Source organism: Lepidochelys olivacea (assembly GCF_965140295.1).
Source record: "Lepidochelys olivacea isolate rLepOli2 genome assembly, chromosome: 3".
Lineage (NCBI taxonomy): Eukaryota > Metazoa > Chordata > Testudines > Cheloniidae > Lepidochelys > Lepidochelys olivacea.
The window spans coordinates 22120824-22147867 of NC_140413.1; the positions used below are offsets into that span (position 1 = coordinate 22120824).

General features: G+C 38.8%; 1 protein-coding gene across 5 annotated transcripts in view; it reads left to right on the plus strand.

Moving 5' to 3' along the window:
* PUM2 (pumilio RNA binding family member 2) overlaps positions 1-27044 on the plus strand; it is a 106724-nt gene that overhangs the window by 45408 nt on the left and 34272 nt on the right. For all 5 annotated transcript variants that reach the window (XM_084624744.1, XM_084624740.1, XM_084624741.1 and 2 more), the window contains 8 exons: positions 1924-2029; positions 2385-2572; positions 3271-3443; positions 5942-6212; positions 6501-6594; positions 11404-11529; positions 13790-13926; positions 16768-16906. In XM_084624744.1, coding sequence (XP_084480870.1) covers positions 1924-2029; positions 2385-2572; positions 3271-3443; positions 5942-6212; positions 6501-6594; positions 11404-11529; positions 13790-13926; positions 16768-16906 — 1234 coding nt within the window. The remainder of the gene's footprint in view (positions 1-1923; positions 2030-2384; positions 2573-3270; positions 3444-5941; positions 6213-6500; positions 6595-11403; positions 11530-13789; positions 13927-16767; positions 16907-27044) is intronic.

A 27044-nucleotide genomic window follows, 5' to 3' on the forward strand; every position in this document is an offset into this window, starting at 1 on the left:
CAGACACTTAAGCATCTTCCATTGCAGCCTTTGACAGGAAGACGCTGCATACCAAAATACTATCCTGAACAATAGACCCTCCTGAACACAGCTAAAAGTATGTGCTCTGTTTTTCTAGTTATTTTCCTCCCTTCATTTATGACTTTTTTAAATCCCACTGTAAGAACCAGGGATTTCAATATAAAGAATGGGGAAATGGCTTTTAAATTTAATTTAACTATTCTCCAACTAATCTACCCACCAACTTTGTTCCTGGCTAGTAGGTTTCTGAGACATTTGAAGCCTCATTAATCCTTTAGTTACTAGAGGGGAGAAGCAACTGTCTTGACTTCAGCTTTCTGACTGCTAAAGAAGTAGGCTCTCAACTACTCTTGATGTCTCATGAGCACTTCTTGTTGCCTTCCTCCTGAATAGCTCCAGGGCATATCTCTGCTTCTGTTCATAGCCATTTAAATAGCTGCCTGGTTAAAATGCTGTGAATCCTGTCCATTTCTAACAGGCCCATATGTAGGGCCTTACCAAATTCATGACCACGAAATCTGGTCTTTTCTGTACTTTTACCCTATACTATAAAAATACCCTATACTACAGGATAAAAGTATACAAAAGTACAGTGTTTCTCAAACCCGCAAAAAGGGGTCAAAAGGCTAGTGTAGCAGGGGGTCATGGTGTTGCCACCCTTACTTCTGTGCTGCTGCTTTCAGAGCTAGACGTCTGGTCAGCAGCTGCTGCTGTCCAGCCCCCAGTTCTGAAGGCAGCGCAGAACTAAAGGTGGCAATACTGTGATCTCCTCTAGGTACTATCTGCAGACTAGGTGAAATAGTGTTGCATCAGATTATATTTGTCATATTTTTTTCCACTTCCAGAAGGCCTAGAAACGTGTTTTAAATGGATGGTTAAATTCTGCAGAATTAGGTTGCTAATCTCCTTTCAAAAGTTTTCTTACTTTCCACTAACAAATTGATTTTTTTAAAATAAATGCTGGGTTACAGTTTTTCAGTGTGCACAAAAATTACAATCCAATGAAAACTGTATTAATGTGTTTGCGAGGATTTAGATGTACACCACAGTGGCAGAGTTGGTAAACCTAGTTATATTGCCACTGATGTTTATGGTTATAAAACTAGATATAAAAAGATTGGTGACTTAGGAATGTTTTTGATGAAGTTAAACGCAGTGCCTGCTTTCTGTAATCACACTAAAACTGGTTTTGTTCCAAGACAGAACAGAATATGAGATTCTAAATCTGAAATGGCTTCAGTTTTTCTACCTTAGAAGTAGTTACTTGAGGAAACCCTATTGCTGAGGGGAATGACTGAGATTTGGAACCTTTAATCTGTAGGTCACTGGATCAAACATGGCAGGGTTTGTAGTAAGCTAGAGGTAGCTGAACTGCCATCATGCGGGTAGTTACTATCTGAAGTTTGTGGACTTGGTCCATTTCCAAGTTGACACAACCACGTCATGAAAACTACCTCTGGATTTTGTATTCTTGTTAGTTGTTTAGGCTGAAAGGCCAAGATTTTGAATCATGATGGAAAATGGAGTGGCCTCTCACCGTTAGAGATGCAACCTACTAGGTGATGGTTGAAGAACATCAGGGCATTAGCAGGGGAAAGCTTGCATAGTTACTGTTCATTCTCTGTGTGTTCTGTGTAACTAGTACCTGCGTCTTAGGTTGTCAGTTGGGCTCCTTTCATGAGAAATTAATTAGACACTATTTTTCACTCTTTAACTGTTCAAATGTAATTTGTTTTCTTCTGTACAGTTAACATCTATAGAATCTCTAAATATCTAGATTTTTTTTGTTTCATTGATGGAGTATATCCCCCTTAGTTGTGCTGTTAATATTTTTGGCTATTTATAAGAACTATTGGTTAATTTTTGGCTATTTTAAATGAAGTAACTTCCCCTCTTAAATAGCTGTTACCTGCCAAAAAGTTTTGGGAACCTGATGATTCAGCAAAAGATGGACAAAAAGGGATATTCCTTGGTGATGAGTGGAGAGAGACTGCATGGGGAACTCCTCGTAAGTGATTGTAATATGTATTTAAAGATGATTCCTGTTAATTTATCTGAAAGTAATAGTTTTATAAAACCCTAGATATGCCTTACATTTTAAATTGATTTCCCTCATGTTAATTCTGAGAAATCTATACTGAACAAATGACAATGGTATGCTAGTAAAACTCAAAACTGGGATACAAGATTTTTTTTAAAAATAAATATATTCAGTTATAACTGTTAAAAATAAAACTGGCTTTGTATTTAATTGCCATATTCTGGTCTTGCTTAATATGTTCCCCATTATGAAATGCTAACAACTTTGCAAGTTATACTGTAAAGTACAGATTAGTAATTTTTTATTTATTTTTTTTAAACAGACCATTCTATGTCTCAGCCTATTATGGTACAGAGAAAGCCTGGACAGGGTTTTCATGGAAACAGTGAAGTAAATGCTGTATTGTCTCCTCGATCAGAAAGTGGTGGCCTTGGAGTGAGCATGGTAGAATATGTGTTAAGTTCCTCTCCAGCAGATAAATTGGATTCCCGGTTTAGGAAAGGAGCTTTTGTAAGTAATCTAATGCTTTAAGCTTGCATAGTTACTTACAGCAGTGCTATGAATTCTTGTACATGGTTATGTTTTTCTATTACATTTTTCCATTTCTCTTCTATCATTCCCTTCAGCTGAGAAATGTGTAGTTCTTACCCACCACTTTTCCTTAGTTGGAAGATCCTAACATGAAGGGGTTAGGGAGAAACATTTGGGGAGTTCTTGGCCTTGAATAAGTTTCTCAGGAAAATTATTGCATTTATTTACCAATCACCTTCAAATCCAGGCAGAAAAATAGGTACTATGCAAATCACTGGTGAGCTGTAAAAGCTCTTAATAACTATATTTAAAGCAAAATACAAAATGGCCTTTGGGCTAGAGCTTCATATTATTTGTGTTCTTAAAAACACTTCTTTAATTTTTTTTAATAGTATATTGTGATCTAATTTGTGGTGTTACTGCTTTACCAGCACCGCTATAGTTAAGGTTGAGTTAACTTTTCCATTATAAATTCTGACAACGCCCTTTTATGTTTTAGCAATTAGTAATTGCATGTGGTTGAAACTTCATAAACAAGTTACATACCAAATGCAATTTCATTTAGAACAAAATGTTTGTATTTTTTACATGCACTATAGTGTAGAATTAGGTCATCTTACGGTGCTCCTTTTGTGTTCTGTTAAATATTCAGAATCAAACAGATTCTTTTTCCTCAGGGCACTAGAGATGCTGAAACAGATGGACCTGAGAAAGGAGATCAGAAAGGAAAGGCTTCTCCATTTGAGGAGGACAAAAACAGAGATCTTAAACAAGGAGATGATGAGGATGTTACTAAAATAAATGTCAGAGGTTTGCCAAATGGAATGGATGCCGATTGCAAAGATTTTAAGTAAGCTTTTAACTGTTTCTCAAGAAGACAAGCATATCTCTTTAGGGATACTTGGAGTTCTTGTTTGTGTGTCAAATTCAAACATTTATTCAGCTGTAGATTGATTCTTTTATCTCTCATCCTCCCCCTTCTGCTGTGCCACATGTTACTTACAATTTCATTAGCCCATGTGTCATTTTTCATGAGAGAGAAAAGTTCATCTTAACTAAATAAACCTACTAGTTCTTCTAAAGAAATTACTACCTGCAAAAGGCAGTGTGTAACACATGTTAAAGGGGGCTTTAAGATTTTATTCTATTAATAAATCATGAACTAAATTACTTCCTGTAACTTTTTTTCTTCCTAAACTTCATAACTTTCACATCTGGCTCATGTGTTAAGGAGTTAGTCCTGCACAATTTTAATGTAACCTCTAATTTTGCTATGAAGCAGTGCATCCTCCCACTGCATAACCTGTTGGAACCCCAATTCCGTTTCCCCACACAATTCATCCTCTATTTGACCAGCATGATATGATTCAGCTCCCTTCTCAGCCAGTCAGTACCATTCTGAATGCTGACGAGAGTGACATTTATTCAGGTTTTTTTGTTTTAAAAGGAGAAGGTCCAAACTTGGAATTTGAACCTTGATCCCACTCATAACAGCCCAATCAGCTGTCACAAGCAGCCACCCTATTTTATCTAATCTTTAATTAAACCTTTGGTACCTTACAAATACCAGATTAATCACCTTGGTATCTAAATACCTATCTAATGTATCCTTGATAATTGACATGATCATTGACAAACCAGAAAACTGCTGTTCAGACTGCTGCTTATAAGTCCATCCTAATATGGATGGGAGAATGGGAGGTACAAAACTTGAGTTAAAGATTATCATCTTTAACTCTTAATATTCTTTCTTTTCTTGGTCTAAAATTGAACCTATATATTTAAATGTTTGTTTGATTTTTACTTTTATTTTTTAAATTTAGGAAGGTAAGGAAATGCATATTTGACCCATTTCTAGTCTTTTGGATAAATACATGATTGCCCATATTAAAAACAAAGAAAATAACTAACAAACATGTTAATTATGCCAAAAGTGAAATCCTCAACATATTGTGTATCTGAAAAGCTACAGTCACTCCTTTGGAATGCATGCTACCATATCAAAAATAAAACATATTTCATTCATTTTACTAAATTGTCTACTGCATATGCAGAGTAGATTAATTTTAATCTGTTCTGTTATTTTTATTTAAATATCAAAAGCAATGACAATATTAAAAAATAAATGCTTTCCAAATTATTTTTTTTAGAAATGACTTTTTTTTTTTTTTTGCATAAGTGCAGAAAAGCATCCAAACCCAGTAAACCTCTCAAGAAATAATAGAGAAGGCTATCTAATTAAGTGGGCAATTAGAAGCAGAGTTACGAATCCCTGCAAATAGAAGTTTATAATTGAACTATTGACACAACTTTAACTATAGCAACACAACAGCACCACTATAAGGAGCAAACCTATCCTAACTAAATATATTTTTTTTTAAATATTTGTCCTATTCTTCCTGTATCTCTTGACATTTATATTAAAACAGTATTTTGAATTAACTTGTAGTATGGGTTTTCTTCCTATATAATTCTTATTTATAAGTGAAATGGATATTGAAATAACTAATGCATGAAACTTTAGTTTCTTTGGTTCCTAGCTTGTGTCACAGGCAAAGAAGAAGCAGTGCTAAATGGTTTTTGATGCATAATTTAGGTTTGGAGCCAGGGTGGGTTACTAGGTGACAAAAGTTCCCTGCCATAGTGTTACTCTTTGTCACCATCAAAGCACTAGAGTGGCTGTATGTGCTCTGGATTGAATCAGTTTGTTAAAAGTGACAGGTTTTATGGTGTTTTCTTTCCCGCAACAAAAGACTGACTTCTGATTTTTGATACTGGACAGTTCAGAGTTATGTCTGCAGATTTGCTGGAGGCACCCATGCCTTCATTTCAGTGAGAGAGATTTAAACCTTTGAGTGCTGCAGAGATGAGAGAAGTAGGACTGACGTAACACTTCCCATTTGGGAAGTGGAGTGTGATACCTACCAACCTTTAACAGCACACTAGGGTGCTTTTACTGTATAGTAACATGGTCCATATGGCCAGGTTGTACACTACATGCCAAAGTGCTATAGATTTACACCCCAGCTTGCCAGGCACTGACTTGCCATCTAGCTAAGCCCTTACAGGTGATTGGCAATTCATTTCATTTCATTCATAAGAGTCTGGAAGTATTTTTCAGTGGGGTTTATAATGGAAGTAAACTGTTAAAGCTTAAAGGTGTGCTTTTTCCTAGCTCACCATTCTATGCCTGTTAAACTGCTTATGGTGAATCTTCTTTCTCTCAGTTATATTTGTAAAGTTTTTCATGTTTAAAGATTCTCCTTCAACAGATTGTAATATGCTTTGTCCAGTATTGATTTATTTGTCAAGGCTGTAAGAGGCTCTCTTTTAATTTCTTCTGTGCAGTCGTACTCCTGGAAGCCGACAAGCCTCCCCAACGGAAGTAGCTGAGCGCCTGGGTCCTAACCCTAACTCCACAGAAGGATTAGGTCCACTTCCCAATCCTACCGCCCACAAACCTCTGGTAGAAGACTTTTCAAACTCAGAAACTCAGAATCTGGATGCCATGGAACAAGTTGGTCTTGATTCGTTACAGTTTGACTATCCTGGCAATCAGGTACAAATGGACTCCTCAGGAGCTACTGTAGGACTTTTTGACTACAGTTCTCAGCAGCAGGTTAGTGCTGTTCTTACAGAACTGATGGGAATGTGTTTAAAATATTCTGTGATTTGAAGATGTTGCAATTTGTTCTTTCTAATTAACTATTTAAGCATAAAATTTTGATGTATTTCACCTTATTAAACTCCTATACTTGAGAGAGAGTAGGATGGAAACAAATAAATGTACTTACATTTCCATGTAATATACATTGTGCATTGTGTACATAGAATTTAAAGTAAATTCTAAACTTTAAGCATAACTCGCATCTTTAAATTGAAAACTTAAATGTTTGCTATTTCATAGCTTTTCCAGAGAACTAATGCGCTAACTGTCCAGCAGTTAACAGCAGCCCAGCAGCAACAGTACGCATTGGCTGCAGCTCAGCAGCCACACATAGGTGAGATTTTTATAATGTATAAATACTTTAGATGTCAGCGACAAAAAGCTGACAAATGTATTGTTTTGCTACACTACTTTCAGTTTACTAAACATCAAATCTAATTCAAGTTTGCTGATTTATGGTGTTCTAACTAGTTAATAAATAGTAGTATTAGTAATAGTATGCATATATGCACTGGAAAGAGAAATATTAGTGATCATTTTGAAGAGCTGCTGTGTCAGATTGTTCCTACTCTATATAACAGTTTCTAAAATTGCGTTTTCTGTTTTGTTTCCTCCACCTAAATATTTGCCACTACACTTGTGTTCAAATGACTGAAAATTAGTTTTGCTTATGTAGAACTGTATATTGAAAATATGGATGACTAAAAATGGGAAGTACGCTTATTTTAATGCCACAAAGTAAGTGTAAGTGAAGCAACTCATTCATTTGTAAAATGGGATAATACTTAATGTACCTCCCAGAGGTGTTGAGGTTAAATTAATATTTGTAATAGCCCATTGAGATCCTCCAGTAAAAGGTACTATAGAGTGCAAAATAGCTTTTATTGTGTTGATTAACTTCATTCCTTCATAAATAGCTGCTTATCCTAGAGGTGCCCTGGCAATTGTCTAGTTAAAGTAGTGTTGAATTTTGTATTTAAAGTAGGGCTAAAATCCTTGTAAGACTTCAGTGTTTGAATTTAGTCTACACATTTCTTATGAATCCTGAGGTTTTTTGGACTCTTATCTGAGTTGCTGCAAAGACCAAACTTTAAACACTTCAGTAAAGTCTGAAGGAAAAGATAGGTTTGTTTTTTAAATTTTTACAGCTTAGCAGAAGTTATTCACTGAGTCCTGTTTTGTGAGGAGCTCTGTGCTAAACATCCCCTGATTCAATGAAACAGCAGTGCCTTAGAGAGCCCTTGGTGCATTGATATCTTAGCAAGAAGACATTCTTCTCCCTTGATGCTACTGCCTGAGTGCTCTCAGGAGTTAAGGTAGCAGCAACAACTACAGAAAAGCCGAGTTGTCTTTGTGGAGGCGTCAAGACACAAAAGGGCTCCTCAGGGGTTACTGCTTCAGTGAGCTGAGACAGCCCAACATGGGAGCCCCTCAAGCTGAGATACTTTGGTGAAGGGGTAGTGGATTCCAACTCCTGTACTCCCCTCACTTTCATCCTCCTTCACCACCTTGCATGTTCATTTTCATCATCTGAGTCAGATGCCACCAGCAGAAAGCTGATTTTCTCTTTTGGTGGTTTGGGTTCTGAAGTTTCCACATCCGAGTGTTGCTCTTTTAAGACTTCTAAAAGCATGCTTCACACCTTGGTCCTCTCAGATCTTGGACAGCACTTCAGATTCTTAAACCTTGGGTTGAGCGCTGTAGTTATTTTTAGAAATTTCACATTGGTACCTTCTTTGCGTTTTGTCAAATCTGCTATGAAAGTGTTCTTAAGATAAACGTGCTGGGTCATCATCCGAGACTGCTATAACATGAAATATATGCAGAATGCGGGTAAAACAGAGCAGGAGACATACAATTCTCCCCCCAAGGAGTACAGTCGCAAATTTAATTGACACATTTTTTTTAACGAGCATCATCCGCATGGAAGTACGTCCTCTGGAATGGTGGCGGAAGTGTGAAGGGGCATATGAATGTTTAGCAAATCTGGCATTTAAATACCTTGCAATGCTGGCTACAACAGTGCCATGCAAACGCCTGTTCTCACTTTCAGGTGACACTGTAAATAAGAAGCAGGCAGCAGTATCTCCTGTCAGTGTCGACAAACTTGTTTGTCTTAGCAGTTGGCAGAATAAGAAGTAAGACTGAGTGGACTTGTAGGCTCTAAAGTTTTACACTGTTTTGTTTTTGACTGCAGTTATGTAACCAAAAAAAAAAATCTGCATTTGTAAGTTACACTTTCTCGATTGCACTTCAGTACTTGTATGAGGTGAATTGAAAAATACTATTTCTTTTGTTTATCATTTTTACAGTACATATATTTGTAATCAAAAATAATATAAAGTGAGCACTGTGTACTTTGTAGTCTGTGTTGTAATTTTAAATCAATATTGAAAATGTAGGAAAACATCCAAAAGTATTAAATAAATTTCAGTTGGTATTCTACTGTTATAAGTGTGATTAATTTTTTTAATCACAATTAATTTTTTTAGTTAATCATGTGAGTTAACGGTAATTAATTGGCAGCCCTAAATCCAAATATATTTTTTGAGATTGGACAACCAGAACTGTGTGGTGTATTCAAGGTGTGGGCATACAATAGATTTATATAGAAAATACCTTAATGCCGCTGTCTTATTATCTATCCTTTTTCCTAATGATTTCTAATATTCTGTTAGTTTTTTGACTACCGTTGCAAAATGAGCGAATGGTTTCAGAGAACTGTACGTCGTGACTCCAAGATCTCTTTCTTGAGTGGTAGCAGCTAATGTAGAGCCCATCATTTTGTATGTATAGCTGGGATTATGTCTTCCAATGTGCATTACTGTGCATTTATCTACATTGAATTTCATGTGCTATTTTCTTGCCCACTCACCCACTTTTGTGAGATCTTTGCAACTTTCTGCAGTCAGCTTTGGACTTAACTATCTTGAGTAATATTGAATTGTCTGCACACTTTGCCATCTCACTTTTCACCCCTTTTTCAAGATCATTTATGAATATGTTGAACAGTACTGGTCCTAATATGGATCCTTGGGGTCCCCGCTATTTACCTCTCTCCACTGTGAAAACTAACCATTTATCCCTACACTTTGTTTCCTATCTTTTAACCAGTTACTGATCCATGAGAGGACCTTATCCCATGACTGCTTTCTGTGTTTAAGAGCCTTTAGTGAGGGACATGGCCAAAAGCTTTCTGAAAGTGAAAGTACATTATATCCACTGAGTCAACATTCTCCATATGTACGTTGACCCCTTGAGAGAATTCTAATAGATTGGTGAGGCATGATTTCCCTTTACAAAAAGCCTTCCTCAACAAAACGTGTTCATCTGTGTGTCTGATAATTCTGTTCTTTACTATAGTTTCAGCCAATTTGCCTGGTACTAAAGTTAGGCTTACCATCCTGTAATTGCCAGGATTGCCTCTGGAGTCATTTTAAAAAATCAGCATCACATTAGCTATCCTCCAGTCATCTGATGCAGAGGTTATTTTAAATGATAGGTTACATACCACAGTTAGTAGTTCTGCAATTTCATGTCCGAGTTCCTTCGGAACTGTTGGGTGACTATCATCTGGTCCCGGTGACTTATTACTGAGAAATTAATCAGTTTGTTCCAAAATCTCTTTTGTTAACACCTCAGTCTGGGAGATAAGGTGAGTGAGGTAAAATCTCTTATTGGGCCAAGTTCTGTTGGTGAGAGAGACAAGCTTTCTAGCCACACAGTGCGCTTTTTCAGGTCTGCTTTCAAAAGAAAAGCCGGGGAGCTTAAATTCGTTAATCAAAAATCATGTCTAGCAGAGTAATAAATTTAAGCTCCCAGTCTTGTCTTTTGAAAGCAGACCAGAAGAAGAGCTCTGTGTCGCTCAAAAGCTTTTCTCACCAGCAGAGGTTGGCCCAATAAAAGATACTACCTCACCCACCTTTGTGTCTCTAAAGTTCTGGGACTGACACAGGCACATGTATATTGTATACCTCAATCGGGGACATTTCCTCAGATTTATCACCTAAAAAGAATAGCTCACATGTGGGAATCTCCCTCTCATCCTCAGCAGTGAAGACCGATGCAAAGAATTCATTTAGCTTTTCTGCAATGGTCTGGTCTTCTTTGAGTGCTCCTTTAGCATCTCCATCATCAGTGGCCCCACTAATTGTTTGGCAGGCTTCCAGCCTCTGATGTACTTACAAAAAAAAATTTTGCTGTAAGTTTTTGTGTCTTGCTAGTTGCTCTTCAAAATCTTTTTCGGCCTGCCTAATTATACTTTTGACTTGCTAGAGTTTATCCTCCTTTCTATTTTCCTCAGTAAGATTTGACAGTTTTTAAAGGGATGTCTTTTTGTCTTCAACCACTTCTTTTACTGTGTTGTTTAGCAGTGGTAGCTTTTTTGGGGTCGGGGGGGGGTGGTCCTCTTACTGTTTTTTGTGTTTTTATTTGGGGTATACATTTAGGTTGAGCTTCAATAGTGTTTTTAAAAAATCTCTGCATTTCAACACTCCTCCACCCCCCTTGAGCACCTGTGGCACCCCTGTGCTCCCTCCCCACCCAACATTTAGTCAGGGGTATATAGTACAAGTCATGGACAGGTCACGGGCCGTGAATTTTTGTTTACTCCCCATGACCTGACCATGACTTTTATTAAATATACTAGTGACTAAAACCTTAATTATCATTGTTCCACCAAGTTTCTCTGATGCTTATTATATCAGTAGCCTCATTTAATAGCAGGCACTCAAGTTCATCTTAGTTCATCTTAATTTTTAGGTTTCAGAGTAACAGCCGTGTTAGTCTGTATTCGCAAAAAGAAAAAGAGTACTTGTGGCACCTTAGAGACTAACCAGTTTATTTGAGCATAAGCTTTCGTGAGCTACAGCTCTTGTATTTGCATATAAGCACTTATAAAATATCTCTATTTATTTGTTTGCCCTCATGTGGCATAACTGAATGGGGTTAGGGCAGAGATTTTGTGGTTAGAAAAAATGAAAGTAATGATTTCTCTGCTACTTTGTCTTCACTTCAAAACATCAAGAAGAGTACATGCAGTACTTGTTTTAATACAGGTATAACTTGTGATCACACTGCTTAAATGTGCAATAATGTCTGTTGGATCCATTTGCTAAAATTAAATCTTTGTTTGTTACTATAGCAGGGGTATTCTCAGCAGGCTTGGCTCCAGCTGCTTTTGTGCCAAACCCGTACATTATCAGTGCCGCTCCTCCAGGTACTGACCCGTACACTGCAGCAGGGTTAGCTGCAGCAGCAACACTAGCAGGTAACAACAATTTTTCTCAATTTTATTATAACTTACTGATTAGAATTTGAAAATAGTAAAATGCATTTATAAATTTTTTTATTGAGAAAATAAATCAATATTTGTAGTTTTGAAGATTTTTTTCTATGAATAATTAAGAGGGCACAATCCACTTAATAAACTGCATTTTCTTTCTGAGTATTTTGTACTCTTAATTGTTGCAAATAATATCAAAGATTGCTCTGTCTAGAATATTTTTTATTAATATTGTATCTGAAAATTATAGAAAAAGATTAAGTATTGTTGTTCCTTTTTTTAAAATGGAAAAACTGAGATCCATGAGCTGTTAAGTGTATTTCCAAGGTGACTCAACAGGTCATTGATAGAACTGAGATTAGAAAATCATGCCTTTTGAATCTCTGTCTAGTACTCTATCCAGTAGACAGTGTATTCCCTGTTTGCATGAGTCTTTCACACAGCAACAGGATGTGGAAAAAATACCTTTAAATAGGAAGGTCTGATGTAAAACCACAAATATTGCAGAGTGCTTAAGGCAAATGGAGTATTTGGAACTGCTTCTGACATTTTGGAAAGAGGTTTAGATTTTAAGTTTGTTGTCTCCCAGTAATGAAGGTGGAAAGGAATATTAAAATATGCACACAATTCATGAGAACTGTGGCATTTGATGAGCAAGGTGATTAGAAATGATGGTTAAGAGCCTTTCACTGCTAGGTTTTTTTATATCACAAGTAGACTGGAAATGTTGGGCTTCAAAAACGAAGACAGTATCTCAGCCCAGTTTGAAGGATGTGATCTATCATGTGTGAGTGTCAAAGGAAAATCGCAGGGTTGTATTTGCAAACAAGAAAAGGGATAAAGAATGAGGAAGTGTAGAATCAGGAGTGTTGAAGAAAAAAGGCCAAGAAAGTTGCTATGGGAAGCTCTTTGGTTTAGGCAGGATAGGCTGGGTTTATCCTGTGGAATGTGAAGTGATTTGTTAATGTGGGATAAAACTGACTTTGAGCATACTTTTACATGTAAGCTTTGACTACTGAATGTTATGCAAGTGTTTCTAACTTTACAAGGGTCTACCAGAAGGGTGTTTATTGTTACAGTGTGAACCCTCTTATGTGTCCCACTCCCAGAAGTTGTTTGACCACATGCATGTATCTGTTTGGATTATAGGGTGATCATTTACATTTAAAATGGAACTCCTACTTAATAAACTAATTGGGGACTGAAGTTCATAAACTGGAATGTTTCCTTTTGATCTGTTCAACGCCAATAGACCAGGAACACGGACACTTTTTTTTTGGTGGTAGTAGCTTCAATTTGCAAAGTGATTCGTCCAACCCTCAGCAACTTTGATAAAGCTTGTGAAAAATTCCTTACAGTGGAAACAACCAAATTTGACCTCCAAAACTAGTAATTTTTCTCAATCCTATCCCTGCAGAGTAGGGTCATGCTTTGTAGTAAAGTTTCAGTTATAAATGGTTTATAACCAATTAATAGATGTTAAAAGCATGTTATAGATCAGCATAGGACGTATGGGTTATAGATGATTAAGAGCAAGTCAGTAGAAGGTGCTGTAGATGGCCATGATGGTAGTTCACCTGTTCTAGAGTTCATTCTGGAACAATTGATTAACCATTTATTAAAATATCTGTTCATCATTTCTTAACCTTTTGTAAACTATTTGTAGAAGTAACTTGAATATAAAGTGTGTCCAGAAAGTAATTACTGCTGTCCCTCATCAAGAGTTGGGTGTAAGCTACCATCTGGTACAGCAGTTGAACAACTTTGAATTGGTATGGGAGTTATCAGTTATGTGCTTAAAACTTAGTCAGGGTTGACTGTCTAACCAAACGGCTGCATTCAAAGAACAGAAACAGTGACTTGATATTTTTCATATACACGGGTAGTTGTTGTTTGTTCTAAGTATATCAGCCTTTCTTGTGTTCTTCTGTTAATGTTTCAGACCAGAAAAGGGGGGTTAAAATGAAGCTCATTAATTGAATCAAGTGGATCTTTTAAAATAGATACATGTCTGGTTTTGCTAACATTTATTTAAGAGCTCTTGACAATTACAATGCAAGTTCTCTTTGTAAAATTGAAAGTAGATTAATTTGTGCTAGGGATAATGTCGTCTTCTGTGTGACGTTCATTCAGCAACTAGCACAGTAGAGTGAAAATCCTGATCAGAGTTTATAGGTGCTATTGCAGTATGAATAATAATAATTTTGATGAACAACAGTAAATTGAAAATAATGTGTTTTGTTAGGTCCGGCAGTGGTCCCTCCTCAGTACTATGGAGTACCATGGGGAGTATATCCAGCCAATTTATTTCAGCAGCAAGCTACAGCTGCAAACACCACAGCAAATCAACAGGCAGCATCACAAGCACAAGGACAGCAACAGGTAGAGTACAATCTTCATGCAGAGGAACAGTATTTAAAAAAAAAAAATTGTATAAGGTTTGCTACTTCAAAATATCAGTTTATAAACAAATTCAACTGGAACTGTAAACAAAAATTGCATGTCACTCTTTAGACTTTTCTCTTGTGCTTTTCAACAGTCTGTATACCAAAAGTTTTGGTTAGTATTTGACTAGTTCTCATTTCTTAAATTCATTCATATTACCAATTATATCAGCATCTTTTAAGTTTCACCTGCTGCATAATTAATCTTTATTTTTTTCCTTATTTGGCTACTGTTGCAATCCTAATTAAAAAGAATACATTAAAAATTGCTTCCTTCGTCTGGGTTGCTATAACTTAATTGAAGGTGGGTTTTAATGCTCAGGCCTAATATACACTAAAAAGTTAGGGTAACCCAGCTATGTGTCTAAGGGGTGTGAAAAATCCACACCCTGAGTGGTGTAATTCAGCCAACCTAACCCCAGTGTAGACAGTGCTAGGTCAAAGGTATTGCCTGTAAGGGAGGGAGGTTACTACCCTGACAGGAAAAACCCTTCTGTCAGCATGGGTAGTGTTTGCGCTGAAGCACTACAGTGACATAGCAGCTGTGTTGCTGTAGTGTTTCGAGTGTAGACAAGCCCTTTGTAACTAGTGCTGCATGAATAATCTCTCAAACATTCATATAAAGTTTAAAATGATTTTAACAGTCAACAGCAAGAAAAGAAATCGGGATAAAGACTGCCACATCCTCTTGAAGTTCTTCTTATAGTGCTGCAGCAGGGTGCAGTTGTGCTGTAGTAGCTCTAGTAATTTTCCACCTATTGGAAAATAGTATATTGTTGAGGGGGGGTTGTTTTTCTCTCTAATTTTAAACAATAATCCTAGTTTTTCCATTGGCGTTGCTCTATACAGGAAGATAATGTGCTTTGACATTGTGTCCTGCCATGGGTTATTTTTGTTTTGATAAATCAAGAAATTATAGTAACTAAAATATATCACTGAAATTAATCTCACCATTTTATTTATTGAAATGCTATTTTTACTACTTTAATTTCATTAATCTTTAACTCAAGATTGCTTCATTTTTATAAGATTTGTTTTTATGATGTGTTTTTTTTAAATCCCATTCATTGTGTGAGGGCAATTGTGATGTAATGCTTGAAGCCATTACAAAAATGTTTCCTAAAGACAAAAATAAATCTTATGTAGGCTATGTATCTGATACTTTTTATTATCCTTTCCTCAAAACAACAAAACATTCAATGCCATCCTTAGCCAATATATAATTTACTAGTAATGTCTTTTTATTGAATTTCCATTCTCTCAAATTCCAAAATTGCACCCTCACCTTAGAAGCCTATATAACTGGATCTTCCCTCCCATTTAAAGCAGTTGCTAGTCATTACTTGTCACTGATGAACTATCTTGAGAGTTGAACAGCCTCTCTTCCTTGCAGAATTTTTTCTCATCTATTGAATGAATATCTAACCCTGTTTCCCAAATAGTGGGTCCCAGGAAGGGTCTAGGTGGGTCACCAGTGATTTTCAGACACCTTAAGCGCGTGCGCGCACACACACACGGCATGTCTGCAATAAGTGCTCTATCTCTACACTCTCTCTTCTGCTAATCTGGGGCAACAGCACAGGGAACAGGTCCCAGGCAGCAGCAGCATGGAGGAAGTGGCCAGAGCCAGCAAATGGACAGTCAGCAGCCTTGGGGATAGGGGCTGGCTGGTGCTGCAGGGAGGGGGCAGGTTTCAAGAGTTAGAGCAAAGGGGCTGGGGTGGGGAGGTGGTTAGTTGTGCAGGGAGCTTGGGGCCTGGGCTGGTGGGGGAGTGGAGTAGAGAGGAGGGAGATTAGGAGGTTGAAGGCCTGGGAGGGTAGGAGGGCCTCCCCAGTTCAAATGGTGCTCCCCAGCCCTGTGTGACAGCTCCTAGCACGCAGTAGTTTTGTGTGTGTGTGTGAATATATAAATAAATGGTGGGTCCCCAAAAAGGTCAAAATGCAGTTGGTGGGTTGCCTAACTAAAAAGTTTAGGTTAAAATCAGTTGTTCCCATAAATAATTTGCATGCAAGATATTTTTGCAGGAACACATAGGTGTAAGACTAGCTAAACTGCATTTTTCTTTCCAAATTTGTGTGTGGAAAAAGGACTGTTTGTCAAATAGGTGACAAGATATAAAGCATATTTGTCATAATTGGGTAGAGGAGTTAAAAACCTGAAACAAAATCAAGTTCACTTATCAACCTCCAGAAGATTGGATATTGATAAAGGATGTGTTTTGAGTTTTGGTGGGGGATAGGTTAGGTAAGTATTTACAAACTACAATTGGTAAATTTTCAAAGCATAAGATAAATTCCTTCAAGTTATGGAATGTCCAGGAATAAAAATTTTAAATTGGTGGAATGTGAGGGTAAAGATTTTATTTTATTTTATTTATTTTTACTATATTATGTGCTTGTCAGGTAAGGATTGGTTTTCAGTTAATAAATTGTCTGGATTCACAGATGTGTTTATAGATTTAGGAGGACTTTTTACAATTTTACTTTCTTCTAGAATCACAGCCATTTCTAAAATATTCTCGATCTCTATTGTGCTGGCTAGCAAAAGACCCAAGGCAATCCTTGAACCTAGGTCTCTTGTGCTACAATACTTTCAGCAAAGTAGTCTATACCTGTTACACTTTTACATGTTTATGCACTTTAAGGTGGGGTATTCAGAATATTAAATTCAGAACTAAAAAGCATTAAATACACAAACCAGCTGTCCTAGGCCTTTTATAGCGTATAATTGATTTTGTACTCAGTTTTTAAGAAAATAGTATCATATTGGTCTTTTGTAGGTTCTGCGTGCTGGAGCAAGTCAGCGCCCTCTTACTCCCAATCAGGGTCAGCAAGGGCAACAGGCAGAGTCACTTGCAGCAGCTGCGGCCGCAAATCCAGCTTTGGCTTTTGGTCAGGGTCTTGCTACAGGCATGCCAGGTATATAATTGATGGATTAAGGAAATTAAAAATCAGTTTGAGTTAAAATATTGGTTTTATTAGAAATAAAGTTAACTATATATTAAAATCCTGTTATATTTGTAATAGGTATTTGGCGTTCATCTCTGTACAACTTTATGCTTGTTTAGTTTGGGTAAAATCTTGACACAGTTTTTCAAATACTAGAGGTTTTCTTTCAACTTGTTTTTAGCTGTTATATCATTTTAAATATATTTGTCTTTACAGTTAATGTATTTAGTTTTTAGTACATCTAAAAAATCTTATAAATGGATAATGCCCCACAGATATGCAGTTCCAAAGGAATTCTGTTACTATCCACTTGAAAACTCAGAATTGTCACTGCCACTAATGCCAAAAGAATTGTAGAATAAATTTTATACTTGTATCACATAACTCTTAACAACGCTGAAAAGGAGAATTTAAAATGATGGAAACTGCTTAATTACCTCTGATGATGGGTTTGAAATAGATCTTCTGCATTTTTTGGTACCTATGAGGCTTGCAAGAGAATTAAAACAAAGCTGCACATTTTAAACTTCTTTCAGTCTCCAGAGCTTTAGACTCTCTGCAGTGAAATAGTGTATGCTTCATAGCTTTTATGTAGAGAAAACGTTCATCCTAGTGCATTCTCATTATTTGTGCGTGATAAATTGCACAATGCATTGCAGTAAAAGATCAAAACTGCTGTTGAACAGTTTCAGGACTTTGGTACAACTTCATGAGCCAGAACAACTTAACCATTTTCCTTGCCCTCATGTCAGTACAAACATGTTTGAGGTTTTTCCTCTTTTTCTTCTTAGTTTAATTTTAGAAAGTGCTATCATCTACCCTCAGTTGATGGAGGTAGCATCATGGCTGCATACTGCATGGCTTCTTTCATTTATCACTATTGGGGTGATGCCCCTCACCTGTGGAATTTGGAGGCAGTCCAGTATTGGTGGAGGCTGCAGAACTAAGCCCCCTTTCAGCTCAGACCACCAAATATTTTTAACTCCAGCAGCTGAACAGGTTGTCCTTTCAGTTTCTTCTGGCCAGATTGTTTCATAACTTCAATTTGTTTTCATGTAGTGGTGATTTCATTTCAGCTTCTAGCTGCTCTCTCCATCACCTAAGGTGCGGAATCACTGGAGCAGTGAGTCTCTAATCTTTGTGTTCTCCGACAGAGCACCTCTCAATCAGGCTCCTTTTTCCCCTCATAACAGCAAGCGATGATGCCCTGCAAGCATTGAGCCAAGTTAGAAGTGCTATAAGCAGCTTTTCAGGAGCCTCAAAAGGCAGCTTGTGCCCTGCTGCCACAAGCCACTGACTCTTGTGCTCTGCCAGGAGATGGGGCATGAGAGTGCAGGTTATACGCAACTACAACAAGCCACCATCCTTTGCACTTTGCCAGGATGTGGGTGTTGAGAGGGACAGGTGTGTAGGGCCTCGACCCCTGCCAGAAGTTGCTTCTCCACTGTGGGAGGTTCAACCAGGAGCATGTGAATTCCCGCAGAGAGAACTCCTCACAGCCTGCTTAGTTGTGAATCTTGAAAACTCCAGAGACTTTGGGTTCCAAAAACAAAATAATCATCCCACTCTTAATGTAACAAGTCATATTGTTAGGTGGGATAAAAATCAGGGTTTAAACCCATTCTCCTTTGCCTTTCCATGCTGAGGAAGTCTTTGCTGGGACTCTTCTCACAGAGTTGCATTTACAGTGCTGTGGAGCAGGCTAACCAGCGCCTCCCTCATCCACGCTGCAGCATGCAGCCCGTCACTCCTGTAAAGCAATGCTCAACCACCAATTTAATGGGAATTGCACCTTTCTGGTTTTCAGACAATAGACCCTCACTCTGCCAGGGCATGGGGCTCAGGCAGGAAGGGGTCTCTCTTTCCCTACTCTGTAGGATGGCTCCATGTTAAAGCATAAGCTGCACAATAGGCAATCTGTGACCAGAACAGAGGTACATGAAGGTTACGTTCCCCATGGAGCTGCACCATCATGAACCTAGATTCTTCCCCCACTCTCAGACTTCGCTTAGGGCACAAACAAAGCTTCACCATTCATGTCTGTGCTGGGCCACTATCTAGATGTCCTCTACATTGAAAAGTCTCATACATTTCCCTCTCTGAGGCCTGGTCTACACTGGGAAACAGTATTCCCTCTAAGCTGTGCGGCAGCCCAAGAGTCAATCAAGTGCAGCGCACTTGGAACACTTGATTAGCAGAGCCGCACACATCTGGTGACATTTGTTCAGGTGCCCCTCCCCACGCTGTTCTGCAGATGCATTGCTCCTACCCTCTGCCTTGGAGCCCCTGGCCAGCTGCTCCCAGGGCCCTCCTTGCTGTGCAGAGTGGAGGGAGAAGTGGGGTGCTGATGTCAGGGTGTCTCCCACCACCCGTGTACCCCATTTCTGCAGACCACGGGAGGGGGGACGACAAGGCTCAGGAGCAGGATGGAGCTGCTAGCAGCTGCTGCGGTCTGAACGAGCCTTCTGGTGAGTGCCCCTCTGCTTCAAGAGAGCATGTACAGTCTCTCATACACTTCCCCAGCATCTAGCACACATATATACATACTCTCACACACTCACCTCCCAACACAAACTGGTGGTGGTACTTCCTGCAGTGCACACACATTCTCTGTAATTTTATTATTTCAAAGTACTGCTGTTCTAGTTTTTGACTGGTGTATGCATTTCATAATTTTATTTCTCTTATGCTTAAATTTAATTCTTTGAGTAGTGAGTTCTAAAATGCCTAACCTGTCCTGGCTGGAGTAATCCCTATGGTAACTTTTTAAAAATATATATTTTATCTAGATTTTTTTCGTTTCTACTGGTGGCGCACGTCCGCACATTACCTCAATATTGGTGCACATATCAAAATTCATTCCACACATGGATGGAAAAAATTAGATGGAACATAGCCAGGAAGTTAGGTTTATATACCTGCATCACTAAGGGATGTGAAAAATCCACACCCCTGAGCAACACAGTTAACCCAACCTAACCCCCAGGGTAGACAGCGCTAGGCTGACAGGAGAATTTTCCCACACTACCACCTCTAAGGGAGATGGAATACCTACGCCAATGGGAGAAACCTTCCTGTCAGCATAGGTAGCTCTTCACTGAAGTACTGCAAGGGTGGAGCTGCACTGCTGCATCATTTTAGGTGTAGACAAGCCCTGAATAGCATTTGATGGAGGGATTCTTTGTCTGCCTCTTTTGCTTTTTTACTATCTTACTTCCTGTAATTCTATGAAAGAAATCCCCTCTCTTGTTTAAAATAACTCTGAGAGTATGTCTACACTATAGCACTTAGTTATAGATGCTACCTCCGCCAAGGGGAGTGGTTCTCCCATAAGCATAATCCACCTCACTGGGAAGCGGTAGCTGGGTTACCAGAAGAATTCTTCTTCAACCTAGCACTGTCTACAGCAGGGGTTGGGTCGGTATAGCTGCGTCTCTCATGGGTTAGAGATGTAGCTATACCAATGCCTGTTCCTAGTGTAGACCAGGGCTGAGTTACTGAATGAAGTTCTGAATGGTATTAGATAATTACTAAAATATTAACATGGGTATTAGGCAGCTGGGGGAGTAAGCAGGCATCCTTTCAGGCTCCCAGTGACATCTGTCAGGCCACTCCCATAAGCAAGGTATTTGTCCTCAATTGGGTAGTCCCCAGGCCAGCATGAATGTATGCTATGTCTCACCTGTAAACAGCCTAGGGAAATACCCTATGCGTACACATGCTTCCTTCCCACAATCGTGAGAAGTACACTGGCCAACTGTACCCTGTTCATCTCATTCCATCCAAAATGCCAGTGCCTTCAAGCCTCTCTGGTGTTTCCCAGCAAGATGTTAAAATACTGCACCGTTTAGCATGTTAGGCATCTGGGAAACTATTTGTAGAATAAGAATTGAAGTTCCTTTTACGAGGTTCCTAGTGGTGCTCTGTGCCTGTGTGTTTGGGGGAAGATTTGAACCTAATCCAAGGAAGATTTGCCAAATAAATTTCCATTCCTCTGCAGATGGATTCTTTGGTAGACAAATGCTACAGGGTTCACTTCCACATAATTCCTTAAATTACAAAGCTCTTGTGGGTAACTTGCTTTTCAGCCTATTCTACTTTAATAATAAAACCTCTCTCATGTGGTTGCATGCACACATGCTTTTGTGATTCAGAGCTCACTACTTCCCATTAATGATGAATTGAGGAGAGAAGTCATGTGACAGAATGAGAAATTTAATACCTGACAATTTTATTTCTGTTAGCATCTTCTTTCCTCATTCATCCCACCTTGGTAATCTGATAAATGTATGGAATATAATTTGTAACAAATTGAATTTTTTTTCTAACGGGAGACTTAAACATTTTAATTATCCTTAAGGCAATTATATATCAAGTCTTCATCTTAATGGTGGTAATCAGTTGCTGGAGTGTTTCTACAGCTTTGGAAGAATTCTGGTGGCCTGAGCTGAAGGCTGGGGCTTAATCCTGAAGCCTCCAGCAATAACACTGGATTGCCTCCAAATTCTACTAATGTATTACTCCATTAGTAATAAAAGAGGAGATAAGCTACTAAAAGAAAATGATCAGGTAAGCTAAATTCTATCTGTAGATAGAGTTTAGCCTGAGATGTTAAACCCCATGGGCCAGGTTTGCAGAGTTAGTCATACATAATGACATCCACACATCCATCTGTGAATACATTCAGGGCATACAGGCTCCAAAATCTGCAGCTCTGTGACCACATATAAAACCAGTTACATGATTTTTGTTAACACACACAGGGTATTTGCACATAAATGAGGTGCACACATTAGCCTGTGTTTAATTTGTGAAAACTGGCCCTATAAGTTCTTAAAACAATGTAGCAGCAGCTAGCTCCATTCTGATCTCTTTAACTGGATCTGTTCTAACTTTACTCAGCAACATGCACTAAGTTCAAGCTAAAATCGATCTTCAAAGGAGAGAAAAGAAAGGGATATTTTACAAGGATTTTTTTAGTTCCTGTTTGAGTTTCCAACCTTTCAGAACTCTGTTTCAGAGACCATATTTGGACACACACATGCATAAAAAACTTCACCTTAATGCAGTCTTTTTTTAAGGCAGGTGTTTTATTCAGTTTTGTATTCAGAACAGCTTTCATGTTAAACTCATTTGTTTAGTTTAATTATGAAGTGTGGTGTGAATACATGTGGTTTCTAGTAGCGCTGTTACTGTTTCAACTGTTTCCATACGGAACACTTATAAAAGATTTATCTTTGACTTCTAAATCTGACAACATGGAAGCACAATGTATAAAACCTATTATCCTGAATACAAAATGAAGCAATTCAAATACAAGTTACTTTTTAGTTCAGTAATTTTTTTCTATTTTTATTTGTATTAGACTTTTAAAAAATAAATACATCTTGTGAAAATATTAGTTCTGTTCGAAACCACCAAAGCCAAGAGAGTTTGGGGTTCAATCTGTACAATTACCTTAGCTCAGTCTACTTATTTTAGTGTGTAGACAATATTACTGGGTATCAGGAAATCTAAAAAAAATAAAAATTGGACAGTCTCAGATGTGCGTTCACAGGGTAGAGTCTGGCAGTGGTCTCAACTTCATCACATCATGATATGCAGTGTCATCTGTCAGTAAAACTATCATCACCCATGGTCTGATCGTGGATGAGGTGTCCAGTCTTGACTGAATCATCAAGATCTGCCTCGTTAACTCATCTTGTCCTTGTTTTAGTACAGGTCTGCTGCTGGTGACTTGGTGCAGCATGAGCCTTGGTAGTGTTGAGATGGCCGGGGTGAAGAGACTGTTTTTGCATCTCATATTAGATGCTTTACTCTATCCCAGGGACTTTGACCGTCAGTTAAATTCAAATAGTACACAAGGTCCTGGATAAAGTGCTTGTGTGAATCCGTGTAAGCATATAGGCTATCCCGTGGCACTACAACCTGCCTCAGCAAAGGGAGATTGTACTGCTTATATTATGGTAGTGCCCTGAAGTCACAATCAGGGACAGGACCCCATTCTGCTAGATGATGATTATACATATAGAAGAATGGGGGTCACTGCTCTGAAGAGCTTAACATTTCAGTTGAGATAAGATTCAACTAGTTGATATAACAAACAATTGAAGGGAATAGCTAAAGGAGTAAGACTAAAAAGAACATGCCATTACTTCGACTCCCTATGTGCATAACTTGATTTGTTCAGTCATTTTAAACATTTGCCTAAGTTATAGGATATAAATAATAGCTATCATCAGTTTCCAATAGCCATCTGTTTTTCCGTTGACAGTTTCCATAGGTATAATGGTAGAGATGGGTCTTGAGGGATTTGAAGGAGGACATTGTGGTGGGATGGGCGGCCCATGCTTAAAAGACAGCATGGAAGAAAACACAAAGATAGTTGTGGCAGAAGTGGACAGAGGTTTGCAGCACTGGCAAAGTGCCAGGCAAGTAGATGACAAGGAAATAACCAAATAGTGAAGGACAAGAAAGTTGAATTTGATGTGAGGAAAGAGTAGCTAGTGGATGTTGGATTACATGGTCAGAACAACAAATGAGTTGGAAGTTAAGATAGGTGAATCAATGGCTATTGGTCAAGATGATCAGGGATACAACCCTATGCTCTGGATGTCCCTTAGCCTCTGTTTGCCAGAAGCTGGGACTGGACAATGGGGTGGATCACTTGATAACTACTCTATTCTTTTCTTACCCTCTGAAGTGTCTGTCAGAGGAATTGGTCTGATCCAGTATGGGCATCCTTATGACAGGAGCGAAAAGAAGAGAAGGTTGCAGTAATCAAGAACAGAGATGAGGAGGGTCTGGTTGAGCATTTTAGCTTACTATGCAGAAACAAAAGGGTGGATCTTGGACATGCTGAGAAGGAAGCAGCACCAAGAATTAGACTAGCCTGGATGCGTAGATCAAAGTCGAGAGTGTGGAATCTAAAATGACCTCCAGAATGAGAGAGTGCAGGGTGATAGTGTGAACAGTGATTGAGAAAGAAGCAGTGGTGAAGGATTTAGGAAGGTAGACGATCCGATTTAGTGATGTTAAATTTAAATTGACAGTAAGGTGTCCAGGAAGAGATGATGGGCTCTGATATGGGATTGGATGGAAGGAGACATCTATGAGTCTGAGACAGGTCAGTAGATTTTTCCTGTTGTAGGTGTAAAGATTGCAATTGAAGCTGTGTAATCAACTAGAGAAATGATGTAAAGAGAGGAAGGAGTAGGCCTAGGCAAAGCACTGTAGCTTCCCTGATTAGAGTGGGAGAGGAAAGGATGAGTAACGCCATTTAAAAAATGCTGACAGAATTATAGATAGGAGGACGGGTTTCAGAGTAGTAGCCATGTTAATCTGTATCAGGAAAAACAACGAGGAGTATTTGTGGCACCTTAGAGACTAACAAATTTATTTGGACATAAGCTTTCATGGGCTAAAACCCACTTCATCAGATGCATGGATTGGAAAATACAGTAGACAGGTATATATACACAGTACATGAAAAGATGAGAGTTGCCTTACCAAGTGAGAATAGCCCACTTCCACTGAATTGTCTTGTTAGCACTGACCCCCCACTTGGTGAGGCAACTCCCATCTTTTCATGTACTGTGTACATATACCTGTCTACTGTATTTTCCACTCCATGCAGCTAGATAGGAGGATAAACGGAAGATGGAGGTACAAAAACCAAGGGATCAGATTTCAAGAAAGGGGTGGGTATGATCAGAGCTTTCAAAATCATAATGGGAAGTGATGAAGACTAAGGATGAAGTAGAAGCCATGAGCTTCAGGTGAAAAGAAGTCTTTGGCCTTTGTGAAAGCAGTTTCAGTGGAGTGGAGAGTGGGTAAGCCAGACTGCAAGGAAATCAAATGGTGCAGAGGAACTTGAGGCAGCAGTAGTAGATGGCATTCTTGTGTTCAGAGGATTAAAGATGGTGTTAGAGAAGCAGCTTTTATCTTATGGATGAGGAGATCACAGGATGCTTGCATTGTGAAGGCAGTGAGCTGGGAGTGAGGGATCTAGTTGAGGAGCAAGATGAATAGGTGCAATGAAGATCATGATGTGAGAGATCATGTGGTCACTGGAACAGGTGCGGGGAGAGGTTAGAGGAGGAGAGCAGGCAAGGAACCACAGATCTGTGACAGGAGGAGGGAGAGAAATGATAGGTGGGAGGCCATGTTGAATCTTATCAGTTTCTCTCCAGCAAATCTGATGCAGGATGGTCTTGATGTCAAGGCAGGAGGGAATACAGTTTACATAGTGTCTCGTTCTAAGGTTCTAGATGTACGTAACAAGATCTTCTCAGCAATTTAGTCACTGGGGCCCTGTTCCTTATGTCTGAGGAGATTGAGTGGGTAATGCTGAGGCCTTTTATTGGTGGAGATCATTTATGCATCACAAAAATGGGGGGGAGGGGTGCTAACTGCCAGCAGATCTCAAACATATCCCTAGTCCAAGCCTTTCTGTAGCTCACGAAAGCTTATGCTCAAATAAATTGGTTAGTCTCTAAGGTGCCACAAGTACTCCTTTTCTTTTCTCAGGAAACAGTCTCTTGACACTAATTCCCATGCCGATTATCGCTCATTAGCAAACTGCCAGAGGACATGGATAAGATAGTGACAAGCAAATACGAACAGCATGTGGAATCCTCCTGTTTCTTAGACATCTCCAATCTGTTTTCATACCTGGACATGGTGCAGAAATAACACATCATGGTAGTCAACAATTTTAGTGAATCTGAAATACAAAGTAGTTTTTGAGCTCTGATGTTAACACGTTGTATTACTCCAAGTTTGTGTACACATAGAACTTCCTTTCCCTGCACACCTCCCCCCACTCTTGCTTGGGAAAAATACATATACAGGTGTTGTGAGCCTGAAACCATGTAGAGAGCTGTGACTGTTTACATGCTCATGTGGGGTGTGTGCATGTTGATGTTATAGCATCATTTCAGAAGTATGGATATGCAAAAACAATAGACTCAAATAAACAAAAGTACTGGTAAGTAACCTTTTCCCTTTCTAGTTCTGAAAAAGTAGATTTATTGTGGCATACCAGTAATCAATTAAAAGTCCACTATGCTTGAATACATTGGAAGACATGTAAATAAAAGGGAGGTGAAAATACTGGTAGTTGGATCATTATGACTAATGTTCGTAATAAATGTGTATAGTAACATTGTAAGGAGTGTTTTTCTGCTGTGCATTTTATATCACTTACCTTCTAATATTCTGTTCTGCATTCTTTACAGAACTTCACTAAAGCTGAGTGCAGTCAGAAAGCCTCACCCTTTTCTAGCGTAGGAAAGCCGCGGTCGTAGTGGTGAAGCCTGTGGCAGCACAGCAGTTCTATAGGTGGAGCTGGCAGCACAGGCTATAGTTAAGGTTGTCCAACACTTTACATTATACAACCCTGTCTTCAGTTGCTTATATAACTTTTGCCAAACTGTAACTGTTCAGGCTGGAAATTTTCCATGCTGGGTGTTTGCCTCAAGTTGAATTTTTTTAAAAATTTTCAGAAAACAGTTCCACCAGTTCTGAGAATAAGGCTAGGGGGAAATGCATTGCTTCGCCAACGTTTTTGAAAAAAAGCATTTACTCCTGTTTAGTTGAAATACTGTAGGTGCTTCCTTGGCTTGGGGCAGGGACTCAAAATTTGGCAGGAGGTACATTCTGCTGCCCCTGTGAAAATCTGATCAAACTTAGTTGAATTTTAGGCCTCTGAAAACTGTTGTTTGCACATGCTAAATGCAGGCTTGTAAGAGTTGGCATCAATATTCTCCAAAGATTCCAAGGGCACTGAGCATGCACTAGTCCACAGCTTCAGGAGCTGAACAGGACTTCCTTTAAATTGGTCTTCGGGACTGTAGTGGCACCAGGCACTGGAACTGAGAGCAGGGAGACTCTTTCCTATGCTCTCAATGCTTCCTCTGCTGTCATTTTGGAAGAGGCGGAGGAAGCAGCCTGACTGGAGTGCATAAGGGGTAGAGATAGTGACATGCTGCAGGCAATAGGAGCAGAGAGGGACACAGCATAAGGGTTTATAACCTCTATAGCACATTGCCCTCCATAGCCTTGAACCGAGCATTCTAGAGTTTCATCATTTTTCTGCTGTCTAGCC